The sequence below is a fragment of the Panulirus ornatus genome, chromosome 46 (assembly GCF_036320965.1).
Source record: "Panulirus ornatus isolate Po-2019 chromosome 46, ASM3632096v1, whole genome shotgun sequence".
NCBI classification, from domain to species: Eukaryota; Metazoa; Arthropoda; class Malacostraca; order Decapoda; family Palinuridae; genus Panulirus; species Panulirus ornatus.
The window spans coordinates 13,570,213-13,585,164 of record NC_092269.1 but is presented as its reverse complement, the minus strand read 5'-3'; the positions used below and the strand labels follow the sequence as shown (position 1 = coordinate 13,585,164).

Sequence of the window (14,952 nt, the reverse complement as noted above, 5' to 3'; positions counted from 1 at the left end):
TCGATCAAACCACCTCACACCACACATTGTCCTCAAACATCTCATTTCCAGCACATCCATCCTCCTGCGCACAACTCTATCCATAGCCCACGCCTCGCAACCATACAACATTGTTGGAACCACTATTCCTTCAAACATACCCATTTTTGCTTTCCGAGATAATGTTCTCGACTTCCACACATTCTTCAAGGCCCCCAGAATTTTCGCCCCCTCCCCCACCCTATGATCCACTTCCGCTTCCATGGTTCCATCCGCTGCCAGATCCACTCCCAGATATCTAAAACACTTCACTTCCTCCAGTTTTTCTCCATTCAAACTCACCTCCCAATTGACTTGACCCTCAACCCTACTGTACCTAATAACCTTGCTCTTATTCACATTTACTCTTAACTTTCTTCTTCCACACACTTTACCAAACTCAGTCACCAGCTTCTGCAGTTTCTCACATGAATCAGCCACCAGCGCTGTATCATCAGCGAACAACAACTGACTCACTTCCCAAGCTCTCTCATCCCCAACAGACTTCATACTTGCCCCTCTTTCCAAAACTCTTGCATTTACCTCCCTAACAACCCCATCCATAAACAAATTAAACAACCATGGAGACATCACACACCCCTGCCGCAAACCTACATTCACTGAGAACCAATCACTTTCCTCTCTTCCTACACGTACACATGCCTTACATCCTCGATAAAAACTTTTCACTGCTTCTAACAACTTTCCTCCCACACCATACATTCTTAATACCTTCCACAGAGCATCTCTATCAACTCTATCATATGCCTTCTCCAGATCCATAAATGCTACATACAAATCCATTTGCTTTTCTAAGTATTTCTCACATACATTCTTCAAAGCAAACACCTGATCCACACATCCTCTACCACTTCTGAAACCACACTGCTCTTCCCCAATCTGATGCTCTGAACATGCCTTCACCCTCTCAATCAATACCCTCCCATAAAATTTACCAGGAATACTCAACAAACTTATACCTCTGTAATTTGAGCACTCACTCTTATCTCCTTTGCCTTTGTACAATGGCACTATGCACGCATTCCGCCAATCCTCAGGCACCTCACCATGAGTCATACATACATTAAATAACCTTACCAACCAGGTTAGATATCCTTTAGTAATTTTGTTTCAAAAAATTCCATATAAAGATTACTTAGTACAAGTGAAAGAGGGTTCCCCATTGCCATACCAAATAGCTGAGTATAATAATCTCCAGTGAATTGAAATACAAAATTTTATACAGGCAAAAGTCAAAGCCGACGTCTTCGTCGGACCGCAGTTAATGAAGATCCTGGAGTACAAGGAATTCCACAAGAAGCTCATTCGAAAAAAGAAAGCACTTGGTTGAGCATTATCGCAGTGATTCATGGCGTCCTGGGCAATTAAAAGGGCCGAAATTATGTGGAACTGGTTGAGACCGGTGAACTATGGCAAAATGGGCCGCAGGATGTCCCTCAAAGTCCGCATCCTTGATGCTCATCTTGATAAAGTCAAGAAGAACTTTGGAGTGTGTTTGGAGGAGTAAGGCGACAGCTTCCACCAGGATATATCGGATTTTGAACCCCACCATCAAGAAGCATAATGAGGACATTATGGAGTTTATATTTGGGGGTTCGTTTGTAAAAGTGATTTACAGCACAATAGTATGTCTCGAAAACCCACTCACATCTACATCTTTTGTGATTACTATTGTTCAACAGTGTAAATACGCATTGATTTTGAGTAAAATGTTTTTCTAATTTCATGTGAATAGATATTTGCAAATTGGCCCGTTGTCCAATTGGAAATAGGCAAATTTCAAAACATCACTGTCCTCGTCACGAAAGCGAACTTCTAAAGGAATAATACCCTCTTTTTTTCTACGTTTTACGAGAAAGCAATTAGGAAATGGCGCTTACTAACCAGCAAAAAATTATGCTATACAGGTTGAATAACCATTTTGAATTAAACCATGGACTGTAAAGAAAGTAAACAAGCAATATATGATAAGTTTATGAATACAATACAAATATATCAAGTCATAACGGTGGAAACTAAAGATTAAAAGATAACTAATATAGTCATAAAGTCCATGTAAAAACCTATCTTAGCCTCAAAATAAACCTATTTTCCTTCTACACCAAAATCTAACTTACCAGGCACTTCATTCCATAAGGTTCAGACGTTCTTGAATACATAAAGATATACACATACAGTTCATTGGAAGAATATGTATCTCAAGGACAATATTAAGATTTTTCCTTTACGAAATCTAAATACTTCTTTATAAAGTAACTGCTGACCTCTGCCATACTTCCATATATCCATTGTGCAAAATTCTAGCAAGATCTTGAAATACCACTAACTGCAGAATAATGTGGCTGTCTCGCGTAATCCATTGGAAAACAGTCTCTCGTTACTGTCTGTTTAGGTACAGCATAAAACAATAGAAGAAGCGAGGCTAATGGCTGACACGTTCTAAGAGAATACTATATTACAGTCTTAAAAAAGAAACCTTTTGTGATACTGATTTTGCCAGACTTCTTTATCCGCAAGACAAATACTTTTGACTTATATGTAGACACCCTTAAACCTCTATACCCCATAATGGAAATGACTATCATGGCCTGTACAGAGGCTCTGGATGTATAACATATCTTATCTTATGGATAAAGTTTCTGTGGATCTGGAAAGTAATATATGAGAGTTCTTTTGGAAACACAAGGCACTAAGTAACAATCATCTTTCCACATAAAGCTTCCAGTGTCACCTTCTTACAATACTGAATATCTTTGCCAGCCGAAGTCACATTCACAGGTAAAGCCCAGTTCTTCATGAAATTTGATGGAGGTGTCGTTATCTGTGACAACGTAAGCTAAGACTCTGTCATCATCTTCCAGCACACGAGCAGCCAGGGCCAGTGTAACCGCCCGACCCAGCCCCCGACGCCGATATTCCTTTAATGTGAAGGTGTTGTTGATGTAGTTCATATACGAGAGGCTGGTCCATGCCACAGGCAGATCACTGGTATGAGACTGGCCAGTGACGTCTCCACCAGAAATCATCGTCTCCCTTGATGCATCATCTTCAGTCACAGTTGTCTCCAGTGTGTTTTGAATTCCATTCTTACCATTAACCGTGCACTCCAAGGACTCTTGCGTTGTCTTACCTAAATTGATGTTCTTTAAAGTTTTGTCTTGTAGCGTCTCATCTGCAGTGGTGTTGGCTGGGGCTGTATCTGTGGTGAAGACTCCTACTGACGGGAGAGTACGCAACATACGCCTATAGGACTCCAACGTCATCGTCTCGCTGAACTTCCAGTGTTTATACAAATGTTCTGTGTGGTGTTCCTCTATGGCTCCCAGCCGGAATTCTCTGGCTAATCTGGAAATGAAAAAAAGAAAAAAACATCTTTTACCTTTTTCCATTACTCTGTACGTGACACATACGAAAGTGAGTTACCACGTACACCTGGATTACTGGAATACCTCATTGACCTATTAGACCACGTCGCTCCTATTGTCATCACCAACTCAGCAAGTATTACCTTGGTGTGATGGGAAGCCTGGAGGCTGTGATGGCGTACAGGTGAGCTGTCAAGAGTGGATCAGCAACCAGCCTCCCGTTGCCCAGCTCTCCGCACCTCACCATTTGTTCCACCTGTGAAGTCCACAAGATAACTTATGGTTTACTCTATATTTCTGTCAGACTCCACTTTCTGGGTTAATGGTTGATACATCGCAAAATGTATATCTTTATGGCAGATTCATTGTTTTCATACCTAAAATCTAAATTGGACACAGGAGTTAGGGCTCTGGAAAATAATTAGATATACCAGAGGCAACATGAGGTATGAGATGTGGAAAGATATATTATGGATGTTCAACAAAACTATAATACCCATACGAAATCGTGATTTCTTTAAAATATAGTGACTCTGTCATATTATCGTGCCAAAACTTACCCATAATAGAGAGAGAGAGAGAGAGAGAGAGAGAGAGAGAGAGAGAGAGAGAGAGAGAGAGAGAGAGAGAGAGAGAGAGAGAGAGAGAGAGAGAGAGAGAAGCAAGATAAAAACCGACAGTTGAAACAAACACACTCGCCTTATGTAGTAGATGTATTGGGACAGCAAAGAGGATGACAGGTTCACTCCAGTCTAGGCGTGGTGTGGAGCCAAGCAGCTCGGCCACAGTCTGGTCATCATCTTGGTCCACGTCCCAGAATACTGACACACTCTGGGTCTCCATCTGGAATTATGGCATCCATATACTCGAAACTACTTTTACTTACGCGGATCACACCAGAGATGTGAAGAGATCTGTCAATCTAAATGTTACACTAATGATATATAGCATTTCATGGAACAGTCAGTTATACAGCCTCTTACATTTGACACTTAGTATTTATCATGAATATATAAATCTCTCCAATACCGATCATACCAGATATTCTGTATCAATACCGCCATACTAATTGTCCTACACTGATAACATAAAATATACTGGGTACACAGTAACTGATTCACGGGAGGTACTTTCTTTTCAGTTATCAGTTACTTATTGGAATATCTCGTATACAAAATCACATGAAACAGATATTTTCAAGCTAAAGACATCTGCACGAGAAGTGGAAGTGCCATTAAAGTACCTGCATGTTGGTTAGTTTTTACAGTTTTTTTTACAATTGTGTAATACCAAGGCAGATTTTAATAAAGATAGAGAGCTGTAACAGTGTAGTTCGGTGTTGCCATGCAATTAAGGAAAATTCAAGCGACTCATCATTATCCGTAGAAATATATAAGATAAGATAAGCTAAAAGTAAATAAGACTAGGTTTCGGATCATCTGTCTAGACACCAGAATTTAACAAAAGCCAACATGACCAGTAACTAAAAGTAAGTAATGAACACGTTATGATAATGATACATATTAACATACCAATACCTAAGAGGCTGGGACCACTTACCAGTAGCTGAGGGTCTCTACCCATATTTGGCTGATAATGCTAAGTCATTGTGAAATTTAGTCGCAGTCTCAATTGATTAGAACTAGTCTTATCTACGAAACAAGATACAGTTGCATACCAAGTGGCTAAAGAGATGTTTGGCGCAAGTGATAATTGACCAACTACTTTTGAGGTAGCTTCTAGTATTGATTTTGATATTGATCAGCACAAGAGTCGTGAACTCTACTAAATCACAGGCTTAGATTCTAATGATCTTCCCCATTGCTCTTGACAAGATGAACTGGGATGTTATTGGAAATGAAAAAGTTTTATTCAGACGTTCAGGACTTGCAGTGAGAACATATATGCCAAGTCATAGCTATGATATTCTTTTTTAGATTTATACCAAAACGGTGGATCACTGTAATGATAAACAAGGATAGGCAAGAAAATGTCACACAAAAAGGTCAAGAAGAGACATAACCAAAAGAATTAAATACATTTTGTTGATTTGTAGCGGAAAAAATTGTAAATCAGCGCAAAGACAATCTAAACCTAAAGAAACCCTACAGAATCTTAGTTTTGTAAGCAAGAAAATCAGTCACTTCATCCGTTACTGTCAAATAATAACGAGTCCAGTAAAGAAAATAGAACAATGACAAGACCCTTAAATGTAATGTTTCATACCTATTTACCATTAGAGACATACAGTGTATTCCAGATCAAGTCTCACTGGTAACAGAACAGGACATTTGTAACCTAGTTACATTCACATTCAAGATTTGTCAAACCTAAATGGAGTGAATGTCGGTGAAATGACAGGTACTGATAAACTTTATCTGATAACATAAAGACAGGTCAGACATGCAGACAATTATGTCCTTGGTCCCTTGCGTTTTTATATTAATCTGTATCCGAATGTTCTACATTGTCTTACACTGATCAAAACATGAATACTATGTGCATACAATTTCCTAATAACTCTTTATACTGACCCCGTGTCTACTTCCCTAGTGTTTCTCAATCTGTGTTATTTCTCGGCACATTATCGAGACTGCTGGATCCTTAGAGATTCTTCATCTAATTGTGCCACTATTCTACCGCTATAGACTATTATTATTCATTGACACACATGGAGATGAAACTCTGCACACATACCATAATTGCAGTAACAAATAAAAAAAAAAGTTACCATTAGAATCACCTATATGTTCACGGAATATGAAAAGTATTTTTGTGGAAGAAATATCGCATATGTTTGTTGAGACTCTTATTACCTATTTACACTCCAGACATTGACTCAGCACACCAACTGCACAATATAAACGTACTGTCATGATGTCACTTCAAAGAATTACATAAAAGCAATATCAAATATTACATAATTCACCTAATGAAGAATAATGGAAACCTGATTCTGTTATTGGTCTACGTCCAAGGAGACCATAATTCTAACCGCAGTGTGTCCATTTACCGGCACAATGTCTCTCAGAATTCACACTGACTAGTCATCATTACAGCTGTGAGGAAGATTCACGAAGATAGCCACTACTTAAGGACATCTACCCAGCAGTATAACTCTCAAACTTCACGACTGTGTTAAGAGCTATCAGTGTAGGTGTGAGGAACATTTACGAATATAACCAATATCTTTGGCCATCTACCAGCACTACAGCTCTCAAAGTTCACACCTCTAGTGAGAGAAGCAACAGTGGAGATGTAAATAACATTCACCAATATGACCACCAACTGTCTCTCTAACGACGCCATACCTCTGGATATTCTCACTTCTAGTGACACAGCAGAATACATTACAAAACTTAATACTTATAGAATGAACACACTACTCAAGAACTGAGATCTAAGTTCACCAAGGAGAAGGTGGTCGTGGTGACGATAAGTCTACTGCTTCCCACAAAGTACATGGGTGACTTGAAAACGTCTGGTACTCACCCCGGGGAACACAGACATGATGAGAACAAGAGATGAGGACGCAGGACCCACCAGGATCTGCATGCCAGTGTCAGGGTTGTACTGCATTTGTACCTTTACCACACCGTGAACCTGTAACACCAGTACTCTAAAGGGAATAGCGTTCCTTCCTTCAATCAGTTTGGAAAAACGTTTCCATAATCACTTTAATGTCTGTCTCTCACGTAAATATTGTTCCTTTATCAAATGTCTAAGATTTCCTGCCTGTATTTACCATAATGCACATTGGTAATAATAAAAGAAAAAACACAAATATATAATGTCCGCTGAGCCATCATTAGATGGATAAAGATAAAAAAGTTCCCTAAAACTGTAATTAGTAATGACTTACACATCAGAAAATAAAACATATTTGTAATAAGAAATATAAACCATGCCAAACGAAACATAGTGCCTTCGGTACGTGAAGCGCTAGTTAGACCACATTTATATGTGTTGCTGGGTTCTGGTCATCAACTCTATCTTATCCTTTAAGAAATAGATCAACAAAACTAATAAGATAACTTGGAAAGAACTTTATGAAGGAAGACAGGTTAATCAATCATTTTCACTAATATCTAGGAAAAATCATAATCTCATGATTTTTCAAAATATTTATTATATCGACGATAAGATTATGTCACGTTTCATAGAAATACGCCGGCTAAGAGTTTTTTAAGTATAAAAATTCAGTTGATGCAATTAATATCAGCGTAATCACACTTTCCCTACAACAGCAGTTAGAGAGCACTGGAATAAACACGTCAGTTACTGTTGCAGCAAACACTAACAATGAATCTAAAACGCAACTGGACGTGTACCTTAATTAAATCATAGGTGGAGATATAATGTCTAAAATAACAACGTTCATGAAAGACAGTATGCACGTATATTCTTCACAAAGAAGCTAAAGTCCTTCTTTGCAATATAATCCGGCGTATTTAAATAAAGTAAAATGTTTTCCATTTACTCGTTCCTATAATAATACATGTCAGTACACGTTCCCTTATTTCAAAGCAGTTCACCAGAAACTTATTCTCATTTCCCATTCAGTACTTTACAATGGACGAGATGTCGTTCACACATATTTCGCCAAGCACAAATATAACGAGCAACGTAAGTGGCTTTTTATGGGGATCATAATGAGTAATAGATTGTCCGGTTGATCACTCGCTAATTCACTTTTCATTCTGCTCTATGAAAAAAAAAAAAATCAAGAAGTGAGATGACTAAACTGAAAGCCTAGTGAATCGGTAAAGCCCATATTCAGCCAAGATGACACCAAGAATCAGGATGACATTAAGCAAAGAAGTAGATGAGAATGTTTAGTATATGAGAAGATGAAAATCAAGGTAAAGACATTAATGAGGAGATCCTCAAGTCTAAAGGGATACCCATTTTTTTAACCGAGTTCTTAGAAGTAAAGAGACAAGTTTTAACCATAGGTGCATAGCAGGATATGAATGATATTATCAAGGAAAACATCAGAATGCACTTTCTTGATTAGAATCGTAAAGAAAAAACCAAGTTGAAGAAATAACAGCTGTTGAGAGCGCTGGGAAATTCAAAAGTCTACAAGTTCATGTATGGGCTCTATATGTACAAATTTATTCCTCAATATATACGTCAGTAATGTTCATGAATTATAGAAGACAGCATCACTAGTACCTCACACATACCCGCACAAGGCGTACCTTTCTTAGATGTAAGTTACCTAAACTTTGGTCAAATGTGTTCAACGACCAATTCAAAAATGTCTTCTGTCGTTATTAATTCTACTGACGTTTCCCGCTTAGCCTACTCCTATCTTATCCTTTGAAGGTTGAATTATCAGTTAAAGATTATGTGCTGGATATCTAGGTACAGTGCCGGTTCTTATAGGTGTGGGTCCGATCGTTTTTGACATAGTGTCAGTTATCTTATGCACGATACCGGCTGTTCTTGGCATATTGCCAGTTTTTCTGTAGATGATGTTTGTAATCTTAAACATGGTACCAATTGATTTAGGTGTGGTACCAGTTGTTTTGTGCAGTATAATGCTTATCTTAATGATACGGTGCTGGTTCTTCAAGGCACGGTGTCTTCTGTTCTGGTTACGGAGACGACTTCTTTAGATACGATGAAAATGTCCTAAATACGGTAACAACTATCTTAGATATCGTAACTTTTGTTTTATGTTGCCATTAGTTTTCGATACATCGTTTATCTAGCTACCGTGCCGGATATTCTGGGTAAGTTATCTATTGTTTTGCATATGGTAATAGTTGATCTAGGTATGGTGCCAGTTGATCTAGATACGGTGTTCTTAGGTGTGCTGACGGTTGATCTAGGCATTCAACCGGCCTTTGACTTTCTGCGGGGAATAATAGATTCAAGTAAATCCACTACAATCCACAGGTATGACCGAGTCAGTCGGCTCAGATTTCATATTCACAGATGTAGATCAATCATACCTATAACATCAGAGTGGGTACATAACGCAACGGATGCGATGAAAGACGTGGAAATATCTAGTAACAGAGAAAACGGATGACTTACAGCAGAGGAGTATGGGAGGCAGTTGGCCAGACGCTGCAACAAGCCCGGCAGGTCCTCAGTGGTGGCCTCCCGCAACCCCTTCATCATCGCCATCGGTCCTTGGAGCTTCACTCGACTGGATACAGATCCTCCACACACTACTCTAGGTCAGCATCCAGGTATACACTGTCCTCTACTATACGAAAGAAAATATCAAATTCAAAGTCATATATTACAGGCTTCAAAAACAAATGAAAATAACACACAACACACAAACTTTTGTCTACAAAAATAAAAAATGCTGCCCCTCAGAATTCTAATCATGCATAAATTAAAGACACACAAACACCCAACTTACTTCAAGAATGGAATTATACATATGGCCCTCATTCATAAAAGAATAATTACATCTACATACATCCTCTTTCCCTTCCAGTACAACCCTACCCGAAAATAAGTCGAATGATAAACACAACAAGGACACCTGTCCAACACGACATCCCATTCACTAACACACTTCAACATGCAAAACAAACTACACGTCATTTTTGTATAATCAATGACTTTTGCATATAATTTACCTAATATTCTGAATCATATGATCTCATTTCCAGTTGCTATTCACGTTTTAGTCCTCACAATACCTGTTTAACATTCTCAAGCATATGATCCCCTCTTATGATTGCATCTAAAAGTCAAATAAAGATGCGTTAGATTGTCCCTAAGATATGCTTTAACAAGGAGAAAAAGGCGTGATAGTGATAAGGAAGAGCTGGTGGTGAGCAAACTAGGTCAAGGAGAACACGAATCTGCTCATCGTTTTGAAACACAGCCATCCAAGGTTTCTCATCCGTTCTCACAGTAGTTTTTGTGTCTTTGAATAAAATAGACAATAAAAACTCGAGTACGCCTCTTGGGTCCTGAGTCTCAGGACTTTGAAGCCACCCGGCTCAAAATTTCTCTGTCTTCTTTGACAAACTTTGGTGACTATCTGCCCCCGTCCCCCAAACACACCAACACCCCAACCCGACAACAATAATTCGTAAAACGTAGCAAAATTATTCGACTATTTGACATCCTGCCACAAAGCGTTCCCTTCCTCAGATTCACGTGCTGAACTTCTCCATGCAGTAAATTTTAATTCACACCGAATCTATTAGCAAGAATCCAACCCGTACGGTCTTGACGGATCCAAGACTCTTTCTCTTTTCCTCCTTAACGAACTTCACAAAAAATGAAACGCCATACACGAGTCCTAATAACAGAACCTCTACATACTAGCATGATGTTCCTACATGTGAAGGATAAGTTGACCAAACAATATTGTTTCAGTGGTGACTCACCGAGACTTCTACAATATCAGTGTAATCTCTGCCTTGATAGTGAGCCTTGTGATTGGTGCAATGTAACATTTTGTTTTATCAGTAATTCTTTAACAAATCTGTTCTAAGCCTCCTTTCCTAATTTCTTAGCATGAGGGTCTTGTTCATTGTAAGTTCCTTTTGGTGTACCTGATGGCAGATGTCACACGAGAACTTGTACATTAGTGTAAAGTGGTAATGATATGCATATTTCCCATTACTGTTTGGAAATGTAAGTAAAAGTAATTATGAATCTCTCATTGTTCAAGTGATGGTCATTCTTTCAGTAAAAGGTAATGTATTTAAGAACATATCTATATCAACGTGCATTTCATGAATCATTCTATTTACATCTTGATGGCGTTTCTCGTTCTGGACTCACCTACCATCTTGGCTTAATAAGAAAAAAACGCTTGAAGTAATATACCTCCACAAAATGACACATCTTAAGGGCCAAATATATCACCAAATCTAATGTTTGTAGGTTACCATTCAATGGATATCAGGACCTAAATATGTAATAGAGTTCGTGTTTCATATAGCATTCTTTATTTTTCCATCTGTAAATTATTTCTCAGACCATAGATTTTGAAAAGAACTAACCGTATCAATTGTGCCTATCTAAGTACTAGCTTGTCAGGAGGCCAGACGTTCAAATGGACTCTACTTCGTATAAGTGTATCTCAAAAGACCTAAAATATTTTACGAATGACAGATAAAATATGAATGAGAAATTGTGACACTTATTATCAAATTAGAATAACATTTGTAATAAAGTGTTATATTTCAATGTGAATCCATTTTAATACATATGAATATAGTCTACTGTACAGTGTAATTTTATTTACAATTGTAGTATACATACCTCTTAAAACGGCTGCCGTGTATGGAATTCAGTATTCGTATAAACTGTAATGATATGATGAATTAGTACGACTCCAGTTGCAGACAGGAGATGCAATGATAATACAGATGTAGTTTGGGTACAAAAATCATTTATGGACCAGCAAGAGAAGCATATCAGTGGGTTCCTTACACCAACTAGAAGTGAGAGAGAGGACCACTATTGAGATATACAGAATCTTAATAAAGAATCTAATGGTAATGGATATCAGATAGAATATGGCATTCATCAGGGTAAAGATTCATGGAATACTTCAAGAAGTCATCAGAAATTATGAAAACGTAACCTAGATTCCACTAACAACCGATATATACACTTATCTTCCATGTTAGAATCTGGATAAAACAATGATAATGGTGTTCATTCTCATGATAGTGAGTAATTGCAAGCAATGGTTTGCTAGACGGAACACTTTTGTGTACACACAATCTACAAATTCACAGTAACTGGGAAAAGGGAGCAAAACACAACAGTCAGATATCTCGAAGATAAGAAAAGATATAATGACTTTTGTCTCGTAAATGATGCCAGTTGATTTTGGTAATTTCTATTGATTTCGACATGTGATTCACCAACCTTTATAATAACTTAACAAAATTCCTGGGTCTCAGTGGCCTGCAAGTAACCATGCTACTATCTGTCGTAGGAATAATATGTCCATTTATCTCTATTCATCGTCTTTCTGAATATCTTTCCTTCACCAACAACTTATCCCTCACCAACAACAATACCTAGATATTCTACAGTTGCTCTAGCAAATTCACTATTTACAAGTTTTAAGGTGAAATTTGCTTTGTCTAATCAAACACTTCTCTCACTAAATACAAATGTTCTTCCCAAGTTTTTTTCATAAATACTATATCATCTATATATACAGAACAGTCTTTAACATCACACAATACTGGACTTACTATCATTTGGAAAGTTACCACTGTTTTTCACACCAAAGGTCATCACTTTATACTAATACAAAACATCCATAGTTACAAAAGCAGAAATTTCTTTTGCTCTTTCAGCCAAAGATACTTTCCAATACCCTTTCAGTAAGTCCAACTTAGCTACAAATTTAGCATTGCCTATCTGAACAATACAAATATATTATCCTGAAATACGATTCGAGTCAGCTTTAGTCATCTTGTTTACCTTTCCGCAATCAGTACAAAATCTGTAGGTAATATCATCAGGTTTAATCATTAACACACATGGTGAACTCCAGGACTATTACTTTTTCCAATCAGACCATTGTCAAGTATATACTGTACTTCTTTTCTCATTATCTCTCTCATTTCAAAATTCACTTTATAAGGGCGCTGTTTGATAGATGTTGCATCGTCAATTTCGACGTCATGCAGTAATGCATTAGTTCTCCTAGAAACATCAGAAAACAAACACCTAAACTCATTCATTATTTGTATGACCTCATCCTTTCTCTCAGTTTCTAAATAATTAAGCTTCTTTTTCAAATTATTTAACATATCTGAATTTTTTAATAATTTGCCTTCACATCTCTCCAACTTTACATTCTCACTTCCATCCACATCGTCTGTATCATCAGACATAACACATGCACAATGCACATTTGTAACCTCATCAACTTTTGCATAATTTCTATCATGATGTTTTATCATGATTATGTAACACAATTGGCTTAGCTTGCGTCTTTCTGGATGTATTCACCATGTAGTTCAAATCATCCACTCTTTTCTAAATAATCCAGGGACCATAAATTTCTTCTCTTTTTATTAGATTTTTTGTCATACCATACCTTCATATCTTCTTGACACTTTTTCAAATTTTCTGCAGCAATCTCTCTAGCGTTACACAATCTACTTTCAAAATCTGATATATACTTCAATATTCCAGGAGAGTCACTCTTCTGTAACCACTTCATTTTCAACATACTCATTGGACCTCTTATTTCATGTCCATACACTAACTAAAATGGACTAAAACCTGTAGACTCGTGTACTGAATCTAATGGCAAACAATGCTAAAGGCAAGGCCCTCATCCCAGTCTACTGATAATCCCTCACAATAGATTCTCAAAGTATTGTTCAATGTCTGCTGAAATCTCTACGCAATTCCTTGGCTCTGTGGATGATAAGCGCTTGACATCTTATGTGCAATATGTAACCACTTTAATATTTTCATCAACACTCCCGGACAGACCCCTTGTTGCCTCCACCCCTGACACATAAAGGGTGTATAATCAGCTCATAGGCCCATTAAGGCAGATAACTCTGAAATAATGGATTCTGTTAACAGAGAGATTTGGGCTAGACGTAGAATCCCTTACAATCTGGCTAATATCTCCTGACAGGTGAGGGCCGTAATGATATACCTGATTTTTCCCTTCTTCTCAAGTTGGTCAAGTACCAAACACACAAATAAAATCTATAGAAATACATTTATAATAACAAAATATACATGGCTCTCTCGTGAAATAAGTAATACAATTCATCTTGATACATAGATCTCTCTATATTCTAATATACTTAAAATCACTCTGGCAAATTCACTGGCCTCAATCATATATCATAAGAGTTTGAAATGACTGAGATCTGTACAGATTACATTACACATTTACCAATAGCTTTTTACCACATCCCTCCTCATATAACCATTCCTGAGAGAGATAGGCCATCTTATAATCTCTATGCAATTTCTCAAACAAAACTGAGTAAGATATAATGGGTAATTATAACATCTATGGGTAAATAGGGGAGATAACTGTAACACAACCTTATTCATATCTATTTCATAACTAATTTGAACACCATTCATAAATCTACACTTCCCCAACAAAAAATAATCATTAGCCAATGATTCAACTCACCACCTTTAGTGTAAAAGCAGCTGGTTGAGAGAGACCTAAGAAAATGTGTGTTACACATCAGAGGTACACTGCACTAAACTTAAACTTGATAAGATTAGCTTACGAGTGTCTTCAACCCCGCTGCCTGACGTACAAAGCACCTGCTAAACAATGTAACTATAAACTGATAATCGTAAGAACATATTTCATATCTTTCCATATTCATATATATATAAATGGATAGAGTTGTGCGCAGGAGGATGGATGTGCTGGAAATGAGATGTTTGAGGACAATCTGTGGTGTGAGGTGGTTTGATCAAGTAACGTAAGGGTAAGAGAGATGTGTGGAAATAGAAAGAGCGTGGTTAAGAGAGCAGAAGAGGGTGTTTTGAAATGGTTTGGGCACATGGAGAGAATGAGTGAAAAAAGATTGACCAAGAG

General features: G+C 37.5%; 1 protein-coding gene across 3 annotated transcripts; it reads right to left on the bottom strand.

Moving 5' to 3' along the window:
• Positions 1 to 1,981: 1,981 nt before the first annotated feature.
• Positions 1,982 to 14,799, bottom strand: Glyat (Glycine N-acyltransferase). 3 transcript variants are annotated; one of them, XM_071688847.1, is made up of 7 exons: positions 14,533 to 14,622; positions 11,658 to 11,701; positions 9,453 to 9,627; positions 6,897 to 7,007; positions 4,104 to 4,247; positions 3,548 to 3,660; positions 1,983 to 3,384 (listed from the first exon to the last, which is right to left on the bottom strand). In XM_071688847.1, exons 3-7 carry the CDS (start codon positions 9,543 to 9,545, stop codon positions 2,775 to 2,777), a joined length of 1,071 nt encoding a protein of 356 aa, XP_071544948.1. In that variant the 5' UTR covers positions 9,546 to 9,627; positions 11,658 to 11,701; positions 14,533 to 14,622; the 3' UTR covers positions 1,983 to 2,774. The 3 variants fall into 3 exon arrangements, with proteins under 3 accessions (XP_071544950.1, XP_071544948.1, XP_071544949.1); XM_071688849.1 differs by lacking the exon at positions 6,897 to 7,007 and having other exon boundaries at positions 1,982 to 3,384; positions 14,533 to 14,799; XM_071688848.1 differs by lacking the exon at positions 11,658 to 11,701 and having other exon boundaries at positions 14,533 to 14,626.
• Positions 14,800 to 14,952: the final 153 nt, after the last annotated feature.

Bases quoted from the DNA above. Each gene is read 5' to 3' on its own strand.
- Glyat (XM_071688848.1), bottom strand. From the start codon at position 9,545: ATGGCGATGATGAAGGGGTTGCGGGAGGCCACCACTGAGGACCTGCCG. The intron at 4,248-6,896 runs GTGAGTACCAGA...CCATAATTCCAG, and splicing joins TCATGTCTGTGTTCCCCGGG to ATGGAGACCCAGAGTGTGTC. The intron at 3,661-4,103 runs GCGAGTGTGTTT...TGGACTTCACAG, and splicing joins CAATACATCTACTACATAAG to GTGGAACAAATGGTGAGGTG.